We start from the raw sequence: 15,336 nt of genomic DNA on the forward strand, positions 1-15,336 counted from the left end.
AAAAAAAAACCAATAACAACAGCAGAAAGCAAGAACAAAATTAAAATAACAAAAAGAAAGTCACTCACAAAAATGGAAAAGCCTGTAAATAGTTCAAAGTCTGTTTGTTGGCCTTTACAAGTGCTTTCCAGTTGAGTCTGATGTGGTGCCACACTCTGTCTCCCAAGTCTATTTTTGGTATTCCCCTCAGGTTTCCTCAGTCTGCTCCCCCATCTGCTCTGCTGCATGCCCTCAGTGCCTCACCCCAGTGAGATGGGGCCAGATTGTGCACTATTCCCACGCTGTGAATCCCTTATAACATACTAAAATAGGTGCCTAATGCTTCTCCTGCCTCATTTGTGTATCTGCTCAAATACACACATGCACCTGTGCACACAACATGCACACACACACATGCGCCTGTGCACACAAAGATACTTCCATGATAGGCACAGACAGGCAACTGTCAAATTATATAGACACTCTGTCCCCATTAAGAATGTTTCCTCCTTCCCAACTTTGCTCTATACTTCATTATATCTAAATGCTTGTAGAAAAATGGCCTTAATCCCTGACACCTTGCCAGTTCATCAGTCTTCCAAGATTTGGAACATCAATAATGAAGGGAACAGCACTTGAATTAATATTCCACTTGACAAATTGTCGAAGCTTATGTGTTGCTCAGATTTGTCAACAGCAGCTTTCCAGCAAAATGAAAACGGCATTTTGAACTTGATCTATGTAAGACACTGACTTTTGACTATGGGTTATCCTAAGGAATTCATATGTCCCTGGTGTTATTATTTGTTTTACAGGCTGGTATGTCCTTTGGCTGACAGTTGAGCCATAAGGATGAGTTCACTTCCAGGGTTGAAGGGTGTCATCTGAGCAGTTTCACCAGCTTCTTTTGGGCCACCAAGACTAATCTTTTTAATAATTAAAACACAACAAAACACATTTGTTTCTCCTTTTTCTCCCACTCTGCCTAGAACATTCTAATGTGATTTATTTCAGAGCAGCTGGTAGTGGAAGCCAGAGTTCACTGAGTCCTTCTGCTATTCAGGTGGTAGGGCTGAAGCTCACATGAATTGCTTTCTTTCACCTTTTATTTTCTTTGGTCAGAGCCCTGGTGGTGTAGTGGTTACACATTGGGCTGTTATCCTCATGGTGGGCAAGTCAGAACCACCAGCCCACTCTGTGGGAGAAAGATGGGGCTCTCCACCCCAGAAAACAGTTACAGTCTTGGAAACTCAAAGCGGCAGTTCTACCTTGTCCTATAGGGTTGCTGTGAGTTGATGGCAGTGAGGTACTTCGTTTGTTTGTTTGCTTAGGAGAGGGAGGGATCAACAGTTGCACTTTAGATAGTTTTAAGCTTTAAGACGTACTCACCAAAGCAGGAAGTTGAATTTTGTGGTCTTTGTTCTGCCTTGACCTTGATGACCCCAGTCCTGCATCACCCACCTCGCAACTCATTCCCTCAAGATGTTCGGTTATCATTAAGATCTACTCATAATGCTGTCCTCATATACCTACTGCTGAAAAACCAAACCACCAAACTGCCATTGAGTCAATCCTGACTCATAGCAATCCTACAGGACAGCATAAACTGCCCCTGTGGGTTTCTAAGACTTTAACTCTTTAAGGGCACAGACAGCCTCTTCTTTCTCCCTTAGAGATACTGATGAATTTGGACCACTGAACTTGCGGTTAGCTGCTCAGTATGTAGCCCTCTATACCACCAGGCTCCATATGAACTACTATATTCATGAATATATGTGTAGCATCTAAATATCTATCTATCTATCTAAATGATATTATACCTACAAATATATAATATATATAAGCATATATTATATATAATACTGTTTGCCTTCATATTCCTGTTCAACTTGAGTGTCTATGTATCCATCCATAAATCATTGTTATTACTGTTACTACAGGATTGTTTATATAAGAGTATAGACCTTTGTTGATTTTAATTCTATGCTTCTCCCAGTGTCTTCCTGTGCCTTAATTACTTTGGTGAGAAGGTTTTAATGTCAAGATACCAAAACCTTACCATAACACATTTCCATTTTCCATGACTGACTAGATCTGTGTTTAAACTCTGGATGTTTTAGGCCTGTCAGGAAGCAAATCATAAAACAGAGGGCTATTAGGGAACACTTGTCATAATAGCTCTTCTTGGCAGGAGTTCCACTCTTTACTGACGAGGTGAGCTAGGTCCAGAAGAACCCCACTGCCGGCCTTGTCTTCGCTTTGTGTGCACTGTGGCTTCCAAATTGGCTGTGTGAGAACTTGTTTGCAGAACAAAGGCAGAGTCTATCAGTAAAAGCAACGGAAATACACATACCCAGGAGAGAATGCTTCTTACATTTACTTATAATAAGTCTTGGCTGGCTCCTGCATGGCTTGTCTAAAACACAACTAGCTGGGGAAGGGCCAATTAATACCACTGCAAACTGCGGTGACCCCATAGAGGCCAGTTGTCGGAGTCCAGGTGATCTCGTAGTGTCAGAGTCAAACTGCTCCAGTGGCTGCTTCTCCGAAGTGGATAGCCCGGATTTTCTCCTGAGGCACCTGTGGCTGGGCTTTTATCTCTAACCTTTTGGTGAATAGCTGAGCTCACTCACCAGTGGCCCCATCCAGGAGCCCCACAATTGCTGCATGAAGGGGAAAATGGATTTGAGGGGGGCTTGAGTGAGGGATGATTATTATATTTCTTAGGTGCTTCAAAACTCTATGACTACAGCAATTTTGGTTTTAGAATAGGTTAAGTGTGAGACCAAGGGGAGGGATTGGAAGGAGGTGCTAAAACAAGTACCCTAGGGAGTATGATGAAAACACATTCCCTTTCTTAAACCTAAACCGAAATGAAAACAGATCTATTGTCAGTGACTTGGTTTCTGACATATCGGGACCCTGTAGCATGGAGAACTGCCCTGTGGGGGCTCCCAGGATGCAGTGTTTACAGAAGCAGACAGTGACGTGTTAGTTTCTCAGAGGGCCTGATGGAAAGTAGTTGAGTGATTAATTATTATGCAGCCAGGGTTCCCTTGCCTTGCTCAAGAAGCAAAAATTAAGACTCTCTTTCCTAGGATTCATTTACCTTGTTGGAATATTAATTCTGCCTCATTTCTCTATCTTCCCAGTCTTTCCCTCATTATCCTTTCTCTCTTTAGCTACCCCCTGAGTTCTTCAAGGACCTGTGTGCAGTTGTCTACTTCAGTGGAATCTGCACCCACACATTATTGCTTTTGTTAAATGCCACCATAATGATCAATTCCCATTCATAATGATCCTCAGTAGAGCTGAGTGAAACATTGCTCACCTCTATGCCATTCTCACAATCACTGCTTTCATTGAGCCCATTGTTGGCAGCCACTGGGTCAGTTCATCTCTTTCTGCTGATCCTCTGCTTTTCCAAGAACCATGTCCTTCTCCAGAGAGTGGTCCTTCCTAACAACATGTCTACAGAACGTGGGACCAAATCTCACCATCCTCACTTCTGAGAGCATTCTGGTTGTACTTTTGAGACTAATTTGTTTGCTTTTTTAGTAGTTCATGGCACATTTAATATTTTGGCAAGCACCATAATTCAAAGGCATCAGTTATTCAATAATCTCAATTCATTATCCAGCTTTCACGTGCCTATGAGGTGATGGAAAATATCATGACTTTGGTTAGATACACCTTAATCCTCAGCTTTCACTTTAGAGGTTGATTTGCCAACGCAATGTGTAGTTTAATTTCTTGACTGCTGCTTTCAAGGATATCGATCGTTTTCCAAGTAAAATTAAATCTTTGACATCTCCAGTCTTTTATCTGTTCATTATGGCATTGTGGTCTTGTTTATTGGTTCAGTTGTTAGGTGTGTGTGTGTGTGTGTGTGTGTGTGTAATCTATATTGAAGGTTGTAGCCTTTGCTCCTCCTTAGTAACTATTCTAAGTCCTTCTTACCAGTTTCAGTCATCTGCATATTACAATTGTTAATGAATCTTCTTCCAGTTCTGATGCTTCATTTTTCTTCATGTACTCTACTTCAGAAATGTATATAAGATACATTTGCTTACCTCCCATGCTTTGAATGCCTATCATGAACCATTAAGATTTTAATTATCATGAAATTTTGACATAAAGCTTTATGAATTGTGGTTCCAATTTTGGTGTCAAATGGTATGAGTTGAGTGTTCAATGGATTGTTTTTAAAATTCAAGACACAGTAGACCATATGAATGTACAGGGCTGGATCATCCAGGAAGCTAGGTAATCTGGTGGTTGGGGCGTCAGCAAAACAGGGTACCAGTTGTCTAAAGCAAAGATCCATAGATGCTAGCAAGACAGGACACAAGAGAAAGCAAGCACCACAGTAGGAAGGAATTAGCAGGATCCTAAAAGAAACTGATAAGGGTTCACAATGTGTGACACTATACTGGCTGGAATAAAGGTCACTCAGGGCCACACTGGTACTATGCACAAGGCTGTATGCGCTACGAGGACCCTACCAGTACAATGCTTTCATTGATCTCTTTCACCTACTGTCCTCTCCCCTGTAATTGAAACGCCATCTCAGTGAGTCTCTTGAAAATATGCTATTTCTTTCTAATAAACAAAAGGTGGGTGGGAGAAGGAGGCGTAGGCAATGAGCTATTGTCTACCTCTCTAAAAACAAAATATAGTAATTTGCTGTAATATTTGTTTTCTGATGATTAAATCTTCTTTTATGATATATTTTCCTTCATTCATTTATAACTATAGCATTTATTATGAAGCAAGCATCAAAATGGAAGTAAAAGCGATTTAAATAGAATTGTAAAGCCAATTTTTGTGTGGGAAATGAACAGAATCTTACATTGATTCTTGAAACAACTAAATTCATTACCATATTTTCTTTGTGTAGAGTATGCAGAACATTCTTTTTGAAGAAACTGCGGTATATAATAAAAATCTTTAATAGCTCACACACTAAGACATTTGTAATCTGGTTCATTTCATTCCACCAAAAAGATATATAACACTTTTACATTCAATTACTAATAAATATTACAGTTGCTTTAAAAAAGAAGTTACATCACAAAATTAACATCACGTATCTCACTTCCATCGAGTCAATTTTGACTCATAGGCATCGTAGGTTACACATTCGGCTGCTAATCACCAGGCCAATGGGTTGAACTCACCATCCGCTCATATCTATTACATATCCCATCCAAATGTGTGAAGAAGCAGAGAGAGCAACACCGATGATCAGTGTCCCAGGTCTTCACATGCCTTCAATAGCCCTGTGTGTGAGCATATACATTCTGAGAATCGGAACTAGAAAGTGTAAATGCTGTGTGGAAAATGCTATGGTCATTGCTTTAGTCTGAAGACATCAGATAATGACTTTACAGATTATGTTACAGGAACTGCTAAAGGCTAAAATGGTCATTTTAATGTGTGATTGAGGATCTCTGGAGTAGTGGTGGGTTTTATGTTGATATATTAACCACTAGATCAGCGTTTCAAACCACCAGCCACTCTTGGGGGTGGGGGTGGGGTGGAGGTGGGGAATCGTGGTCTTGGAGGCTCAGAGGGGCACTTATTTTTTGTCTTATAGGGTTGCTGTAAGTTGGAATTGACTAGATGGCAGTGAATTAGTTAGTTTTTTTATTGTTATGCAAGTATTTTGTAATAAAAGATGATGTATCTACTCTTCACAGAATATAGAATAAGAGGGGCATATCAATAAAACCATATGATATGTTTCTGTTATGCTAGATTTGAGTTAATTTAATAATACTTAGCAACAACTCTTATTCAAAAACATGTTTAAGGTTGTAATCTACTTTACTGTCACTCCCCCATTTCTATTTCACGAAGTGACAAGTCGTATCATTTTGTAATGTAAATCGATGTAGACTTCCAAAGAAGGTAAGTGAATTGTCGAAGGAATGTGGAAAATGACTCATCTTCAGATTTCTAGTATACCTTCCTGTGAAGCAGGGATCCTAGCATCTTGCTGTGAGTTTCCGTGGCAGTGCCCTAAAGGCGTTTGAAGAGCACAAGGGGACTCTGTACATACCAGGAGAGAAGGCTCTGTCGATTCCAGGACAGAAGGATATACTGACATTGGCGCCCTCAGAGTTGCTGGAGGAAATGGAAAATGGTGCAGCCACTTTGGGAAACAAGGCAATTCTCATGCTATATGAGGATAAAGTATCGCTACACAGCCAGAGACACTTTTATTAAAGAAAGGTATAAAAATGTGAAGCTATTGTTTCTCAGCCATCCTTTATCTAGGTCTATACACTTTCAAGGTAGTGTTCTTCACGCTTTGATTCATACCAGGTCAAAACAGCAGTTTGTGTCCCCTCAAGAGACTTAAATCGTGTTCCTCTTAAATGTTCTTTGAGTTTTAGGAACAAACTGAAGCTTGAAGAGGCAAGATGAGGGCTAGAATGTGTATGGGGGAACGTTTCCCAATGAAATTCGCACAGGACAACTCTTGGCACCCTCAAAGAATGAGTAGGTGCAATGTCAAGAAAGGAAAAATAAATGTTTTGTGCAACTTCCTTCGCCTCTTTTCTTACTAATGCAGCTTTCTATTTTCATAAACCTTCTTCATAATAACCCTCCATGATTGGCCTATATCCTTCAAAAAAATACATCAAGATTCCTCCTATGGAATTCCACAAAACGGTTGTTATAACTTTCTGAGCTGACATGTGTGTCCTGAATTTAAGTGGCCTAGCAGAGTCCCTTGGAAGCTACTATTCAGAATGTAGTTTTTAATTTTAAGGCACCCTATTGAGACTCAGACAAGTGTATTACTGAGAGAACTTGTCCAGTTATCTACTTATCACTAAGCAATGTTTAAATGCATTTTGTTTGGAATAAATCCATAAATGTATGAATTGGGATCCTACCAGCAATACTTTTTGACTGAACGTCTAATGTAGAGCAACTATGTGACCCAGAAATTCTACTTGAGAAATGAAAATTTACTGGCCTTACAAAATCTTGAACATGCATGTTCCCAGCCCGTACCTTTAGCCATCAAGCCTCAATCACCGTGATACTGTAGGACAGGGTAGGACTGCTCCATAGGGATTCCAAGACTAAATTCTTTTTAGGGAATCAGATGCCACATCTTTTCCTATGGAATGACTGGTGGGTTCAGATTTGTCTGATAACGGCCTATTCTGTTGGTCATTGCACCCTTAGGACGCCTGCATTTCCAGCAGCACTGTTCATGAGAGCCAGAGAGTAGGCAGAACCCCAATGCTCCTAAACTGAAGAATTGATTTAAAAAGATGTGATACCAGTGGTCCCCAACTGATGATGGATTCAAGTTAAGATGAATAGCACTTAAGATTTTTTTAATTAAAACTTTTTAGAAATTACATGTTGAAGCATGCAATTTTCTGACATTATCATCTCAGATATCCACTCACAGATGTTCACTATTAGGATTTATAAAAGTACTAATAATGAAAAACAATAATATTGAAAACTAAACACAAATGAGATATTAGACTCATGTCAGAACTGGGTTATGATGGCATCACAAGGGAACCCTTGTGCGTATCCATACAGTGAAATATGACTTGCAACATAGCACTTATATATGTTATACTATGGATGAACCTTGAAGGCATTATACTACGTAAAGGAAACTAGTCACAAAAGACCACATACTGTGTGATTCCATTGATCTGAACTGTCCAAATAGGCAAATCCATTGAAACAGACCATAGAATTTGAGTGTTTAAGATGCCAGGTTGGGGATGGGGAGTAACTGTTAATTTGTGTGATGAAAATGCTCAAAAACTAGAGTGTGGGGATAGTTGCACAGTTGTATGAACACAGGAAAAGCCATTAAATCGGTGAATTTTATGTATGTGAATTATATCTCAATCAATGTTTAAAAATTACAGGAGATATATTTGTTCCAACTCCAGGCCCTGCCTCAGTTATCAGCAATGACGATGACTCGGCCAGTCCACTCCACCACATCTCTAATGGGAGTAACACTCCATCTTCTTCTGAGGGCGGCCCCGAGGCCGTCATTATTGGAATGACCAAGATCCCTGTCATTGAAAATCCCCAGTACTTTGGCATCACTAACAGTCAGCTCAAGCCAGACACATGTAAGTACAGCTGTTTATACTTATTGGCTCATTTGCTGCATAACTGTATCAACCAGTGTGTTTATGAGAGTCCCTGACAAGCATGACTTGAAGTTGGGTGAACTATCTGAGGATTCTGGGAACTTTTGGCCCAAGGAGTAGATTCTTTATTTTGTTGCTTATGGAATTCTCAGGGCACGTCTCCTCTTGGGATTGGAACTGTGGGCCGACTCTTGACTTCTCTTGGGGTCCATTTTCCAAAACCATTTGTCAACATGAAGTGAGAGTCGAGGCCTGCTTATCTGAAAAAGATGCAGACATAAAACAGAAGTATCAGTAGAATGTACATACATCAATTATAGGAGACAGACAATTGATGCTATTTACATTTAACTTGTTGGAGTTGATTAAATATACAGAATAGGTAGTTGGAAAGTGATGTGTTATACACAGGTGGTATCAATTGGGTATTCCTGGCATGAGACCTTGTTGTGTGGCCACCATGACAAAGAGAGATGGAGACAGATGATGTGCTTGTTAAATGGGCTGACCTTTCACAGAAACAAATTTGTTCCTTCACTTTTATTAACTGTTGGTAATCATTGGTTTTAGAAACTCGGTATTTTTCTCAGAGCATTTTATCAGGTCTTTTGAGCCCTGACTTAAATATCAAACATGGAGCTCCTCCTTGATAGCAACAACCACCAAAATAAATAAAGCCACAATAGAAAAACATGCTTAAACCATTGGAATTCCTTACCTTTCCTCATATGTGAAAAAGGTTCATGAGCGAAGCATAGCAGGTCACTCAGGTCACAGGGGTCTCTGACACTGACGATCTTCTGTGTATTTGCATATTCCAATCCAGACATAAGACAGGACTGATCAAGCTGAGTCACTGGGGACCCACTTTCCCCTAAGAGCTCCCATGGAGTCAAGAATGAGTGTAAAAGTTGTTCATATATTAAAAAAACACTTGCATTTCCCCCCTATTTGCCTACATTTACCCCAAAGTATGTTTAAGATTGTATTTGAGATTACAATGGAAAAGTCCATTGCTGCCAAGTCATTTTTAACTCAAAGTGACACTACTGAGCAGAGGAGAACTGCTTATAATACTTATTAAAGCAGATGGCCACATCTTTCCTTTGTGGAGCAGCCAGAGGGTTCTATCTGCTGACCTTTTGGCTAGCAATAGAATACTTAGCCATTGTGCGCCAGGGTTCTTGTTTAATAGGAAAGCAATGTTAATAGTTCATTATGCATGAGACTAAGGAACTCTGGTCATATAGTGGATTACATGTTGGGCTGCTAACCACAAGGTTTGTAGTTCAAAATCATCGGCTTCTCTATGAGAGAAAGATGAGCCTCACAGGGTTGTAATGATTCAGAATTGGCTAAAAAAAATTTAATCTGTGAGATTGGATTTCACAAGTTTTCAGTTGAATACATAATATGACATGATAAATTAAATAACATTTGTGAAGACTATTGAGTTCCTTAAAGTAAATAGTGTTGTTTGAAATCAAAGCATTATTGATCCTAATGTTGTCATTATGGTGTGAGTAAACTGAGTAGAATCATTCTTTAAAGTCTGCATTCCTTTGAAACCCTTGAAATACCCTGCATAAATTGAATATACATGTCAAACAGTAAACCATGTGATGCAGCACACTGAGTTGGTATATCTGTTCTTATTTTGATTGTTCTCACTAGGAGCTGGGTACTTTCATGCCTCGTCACCAGTAGTATTGGGCGATCTGAAGTATTTCAGGAAGCCTGAGGGCATATTATAGAATCAAAGTTGACTACTGTCAGCCTTTCCTCACAAAGCTTGCTTTCTTTTGGTGATGGAGGAAAATAAAACTGGGTAAATAAGTGAATACCATCAGCCCCACATGTCTCAACATTATAAGGACACTTGAAATCACATACCATAAGAGGAAGTGAATTTGAATGAGTAAGCAAGCAAACAAAAGCCAAATGACCATCTATAGAAGTGGAATAGATGATGTTGAGTCTATGGTTCTGTTTGGTAGTACTTTCTTCTATTAGAAATCCCAAAAGACCTTGTGAAGGTTATCTTCTCAATCTTGACTCCATAGGGAGTTTAGCCAAAGTTCTGTATTAGATATTTAGATGATCTTTGCAGTATTGGCTTTGTAATTTGTCTACTCTATGTCACCCTATTACAAAGAATGAAAGAGTGGAGGAGACTCATAACCTCCCAAGAGCTTCTGGCCCACACTAGTGCTCCAAACTATCATTTCTCCGTTTGACTGTTTCTTCTCCATAATGTCTTACTGAGCTTTTCTCTCAATCACCTTTACCTGGCTCAGTATGCTCAACCACATAGAATCTTAGAACAGGAGTTTTTTTTCCTTCAGGCACCAAATAATATACTCTGTGGCCATTATAAAGACACTTGAAATCACATACCATCCATCTACCTTTCCTCCAAGAAATAGGAGCGAAGAAGCGATGAATTCTCTCCTTCCCCTTATTCTTTCTTAAATGTCACTCTTTGGCCTGTAATTTTTCCCTTTATCTGCAATGTATCTGTTGCCTTTTGTTCAGTAGTATGACTACTCTTGCATATGTGTTTCTAAAGGTCTAAGTTAGATTGTAAGCTCCTAGAGAGCAGGAATAGCATCCTTTGTACTGTTTCCCCAAAGTATGAGTGTGAGGTACCTTGGATGTTAGCCAGCTATTGAATAGATGAGGCTCTATTGCTCTGAAATATTAATCACTACCAGATTTCTAACAAATAAAAGAAGTTACAGGCATTTTCATTTGCAATATTCCTATAAACTTACCTACGTATGAATTTATTAACTAGACATGTTTTATACAATATATTAGCAAATTTAACAGATTTAAGTAAGGATTTTAACATAAATGAACTTAAAACAACAAATGCTTTATTTGACATTCTAAATATTGTCATCCAGGAATTAGATATGTCATGATATATAGGGCCATATAATGTTGGGCGCTTAGCTTTCAGGTAAGGATTCCCACTAAATATGAACATTAGGTAGTGGTGGAGCATTTAATGTTGAGATTCTATTTTGGGGAACCACAACATTAATACACATGACCATGTGATTTTGTGATGCCACTAGAAGAAATTTAATCATGGAAAATTAGCTCTGTCACCCAGTGTTTTTTTTTTAATTTTTTTTATACCAACCATTCTTAAAGAAACTAGGTCCTCTAGTTAGGATTCTCTTACCAGCCCAACAGAGCCTGAAATACATACACCCTGTTGTGGACTGGGAAACATTACTTTGTAGATGCATTTCCAATAAAGAAAAGAAATTTTTACATGTATTTTAAAAATAATAATAAAAGAATGATTATAATAACAACAAAGGGATAGTTAACTTACCCAACTACAAGAAGTTGGGTAGGTTGCATCTGATAAATAAATGTAAGAGGATCTAAGAAAGAGCTCAGAGCTTCCCCATTTGTTTAAAGCACAACGTCACATGAACACTACACTATCATTCTTCTGGATGCATTAAAGATCTGGGCTGTGAACTAGCATGTCTCTCTCACCTGAAGCAGCCTCTTAGCCAAAGATGTTAGCTTCAGAACATATGTGTTAGCATACAAACAGTGGTCCAGACTCATTCCACTGAACAGTATGAATATAACACATGTAATTCAATATGTATATGTTCATTATCTACAATATCCATACATTGCTAAGAACAGAAAATTCATTGACAATAATTCCTATTGAGGAGACCAACACATATATCATCAAATAATCAAAATGCAATGCTACAGGTTCCCTGGTAGGCTAAGGCGAACTAAGCCTTGATTACCCATGGGTGCAGGCTTGATCCAAAGACAATGTGGGGAAAGTGGACCTGGTATTACAGTGTGAATTTCCCAAGTTTTAAAATGCTGGTTGGGATAAATAAAGTACATTAGCATGAGGGAGGTTTCACTCCAACCTGTTGGTGATCCTTCAAGTTAGACTTTAAAGACCATTGAAGAGAGGTTATTTTACATGTGGGGCTCAGAAGAGGCTTGTCCAAAGTAATGTAGCCTTGATATGGCTTTGGTTTAAACACAGAATAAAAACCAAATCAAAAACACAATCAAACCAGATTAACAAACCAAATCAAACATAATCAAAGCATAAGATGGGGGACTCATGAAGGATGCTGATAAACGGTGTCCTTGAAGTACTTCGTACCATTAAAAACTCTGTAAGTGTTTTGAGGATCTAGTCCAGAGATTGTTTGCAGGGTTTTAGAACAGTCTGATCAGGGCTCAATTGCTCCTGAGCACTTTCCAATAGCAAGTTTGTCTACTTTATTGCAGGGCCCAGAGGTTCCCCCAAGACCGCCTGATAATAAGTTGGTATTTGGAGGCTCCTGTGTCCCTGCAGGAACTAAAGGAGGCTAAACCCATGCCTGCTGGAGGAGAATCGTGCTATGGTTATCTGCAAATTCTGGCCTGACAACACCTTGACGTCACTCCTTAGCTTCTATAACCTAGCCAGCAAGAAGTTGCCTTCCAAAGACAAAGCTCTGTTCTCGATTGACAAACCCCTCCAAGTGCTTTAACTATAGACCCATCTCCTTGATCCATCAGGATGGCAAGATGGAGCTGATGAGCTCAGCAGCATCCAGTCTGGTGTTGGTCTCTAAGTGAACTAGTCTGTTTAGACTTGTACGCAAGCCGCACCTTCTGATCGCACGGGGTGGTTTCCTAGTAGGATTTTCAAACTTGGTTCAAAGGTAGCTGTGTTGCAATCATCTCCTTGACTGCCGAGAAAGTTTCTGGCAGGGACCAACGGAAATACACCTTTTGAGCTGAAATAAAGCTTACCAGCAAAATGCCCCGACCAGCATTCTTGAGTTCTCTTGAATGGTGGGAATGTATTACATCTTCTCCTGCAGGAAAGCAAATGCCATAGACTCACTGTTGTCCCTAAAATTGTGACTTTCCCTGAGCTGCCTTGTCAATTAGCTACAATCCTAGACCCAAGTTAACATTACAGTTGTCTATGCATATGTGTATATTCCTCCTTGCACAGCACGGCCAACTTGTAGGTATACCTAGGGTTAGAAACTCCCCAGGCAGATGCATATAAAGAACTAACTTTTTCACACGTTGACTTCATTTCCAACAAAATGGGTATTTATCTAATTCTTTCAGAGTGTGCCATACTTCTCTAGCTGTGTGTGTGTGTGTGTGTAACCCCATGTGCTTATCAATAAATTATGTAGTTGAGCACACATCCATAGACCAGCTAGAACTATGGAAATAGAATATATAAAGGGAGTATGTTTTGTAGTAGTCAAATATATATCAAAGGACACTGATTTTGCTTCCCCAACTGCCATATCCCCATTGTCCTTGTGCCACCAAGAAAGGAGGGTCAGGTTTTACACAGAACCACAGAGACTTTTAAAACATATTTTGAACATATTTATTTAGAGGTCACATGAGCAAGACTTTTGAATTGAATACAATACATAGAAGTACATTAGATCGAAAGATGAGGGCCTGAGATTAGAATCAAACTTAAGTGCAATTGTCTGACTATGACATATTTGATGGTCAAGAATAGGATTGACAAACAGGTAGAAATTATTGCCTTAGCACATTCCTCTCTCTTTTGCCTATTCATTGGTTTTCCAAAACTGTATTTTCTTCTCAACATTAATTGGCTAACTAATAACTGTTTTTGGGGAACCAATTATAAGCCTTTGAAGGCAACGGCCTGCACTTTAGAAATAAGAGAGTCCATTTGACCCAGCATGAGTATTATGGCAGAAAGAAGGTAGATATTTTAGGATCCTTCGAAATTGCTTCATTTGTGGCACACTGAGTTTATGCCTTGTCCCATGGGGATACTCATGGCAGAGTGCTGGCATTCTGTAGGTCCCAGTTCAGTTCTTCCTTTTTGTGCTGGGCTGTCCTCCCCCATTGCAAGCTACAGCAATTTGATACTATCTTCCTTTTTCATCTCCGTAGGAGATGGTAATAAGCTATCAAATGATGCTTTAAAAAGAAAGTTGAGTTCCACAGAAGAAAGGAAATGAATACATATGGCATAATTATATTTAAAATGTTAGGCCACTAAGATGGAGATTTGCTAGAAAATTAGCTTCAAATACATTCACAACTAAGTAAAATCTGGGTGATTATTTTATTAGCATTTGATCACTGGTGTTACTACTTGCTACCAAAGAGTAACACTGCCTGATTAGAGGGTATGTGGAGTCCATGAGTAGTGCAAATGATTAATGTGCTTGGCTGCTAGCCAGAAAGTTTGGGTCAATCCAGAGGTGCCTCAGAAGAAAGGGCTGGTGACCTGCTTCAGAAAAATCAGCCATCAGCACAATTCTATTCTGACCCAAAGGGTCACCATGAATCAGAATCAACTCAACAGCACCTGGTTTTTATAGGCTGTAGAAACACTCCAATCCTACACTTGTAGGGTGAAAAGAGAAACCAATTGTGAATTTAAGCTGGAGAAGCTATCAAAGTGATACTCCAAAGACTTTTTCTTTCCACGTCCTTGGCCACCCGTGAGAGAATGACAGTGTGGAACTATATCTGACAAACACCAGACATTTCAGTACAATTTCACCAAATCATTGGTGATGAACTGGGAGCATATCAGCAAATGTAGGATGCTGCTATGTTTTCTCTGGGGACTTCCCAAGGCCTAGCATGACTAGAGAGTGTTCACCAGCACAGTCAGTCGAATTGACCTGACTGTACATTCTGGTTTCTGGTTGGTTGTTCTTTCATGCGCTGGCAGATTGTGGACTAGGACCAGTTCAGCCAACATGAAGGCAGAGGAGCCACTTATGTTGCTAAGACGCTGTTGCTGCCCAGATGTGTTGAACAATTGAGCGTTTCCTGTGGTTGGGTAGAGATGGCACCACTGGAACTTTTCTTCACTGCGGTGCTTAGTCTTTTATGGAAGCTATGGCAGCACAGTGTTGCTGTTCTCGCTAGGCATGCAAGTTTTCTCTGTTTGTACCATTCTGCCAGCACAACAGGGTCGGCCACCAGAGCTGAACCTCTTCCCACTGTATTCACCATGCTAGCTCTCTTCAGAATCCGAATCCTGATGCCCTTTATACTTACGAATTGTTGTAGTGTTTTTGTTTCCCTTTGTTCCTTATTGCTGTTCGACGTTTTTTGAGTTAACTCTCCAACTAATGGAGGCCCCATGTTCAACAGAATAAAATATTATTCATTCCCATGA

General features: G+C 39.6%; 1 protein-coding gene across 4 annotated transcripts in view; it reads left to right on the forward strand.

The window, feature by feature from the left end:
* NTRK2 (neurotrophic receptor tyrosine kinase 2) overlaps nucleotides 1-15,336 on the forward strand; it is a 514,715-nt gene that overhangs the window by 260,665 nt on the left and 238,714 nt on the right. For 2 of the 4 annotated variants that reach the window (XM_004715969.2, XM_004715970.3), the window contains one exon: nucleotides 7,923-8,111. In XM_004715969.2, coding sequence (XP_004716026.1) covers nucleotides 7,923-8,111 — 189 coding nt within the window. Of the gene's footprint in view, nucleotides 1-7,922; nucleotides 8,112-12,428; nucleotides 12,685-15,336 lie in introns of those variants that run through there. The other 2 variants (XM_004715971.2, XM_004715972.2) reach the window with 2 other exon arrangements.

This window comes from Echinops telfairi, unplaced genomic scaffold, assembly GCF_000313985.2.
Source record: "Echinops telfairi isolate 266 unplaced genomic scaffold, ASM31398v2 ScPeMD7_7429;HRSCAF=8467, whole genome shotgun sequence".
NCBI lineage: Eukaryota > Metazoa > Chordata > Mammalia > Afrosoricida > Tenrecidae > Echinops > Echinops telfairi.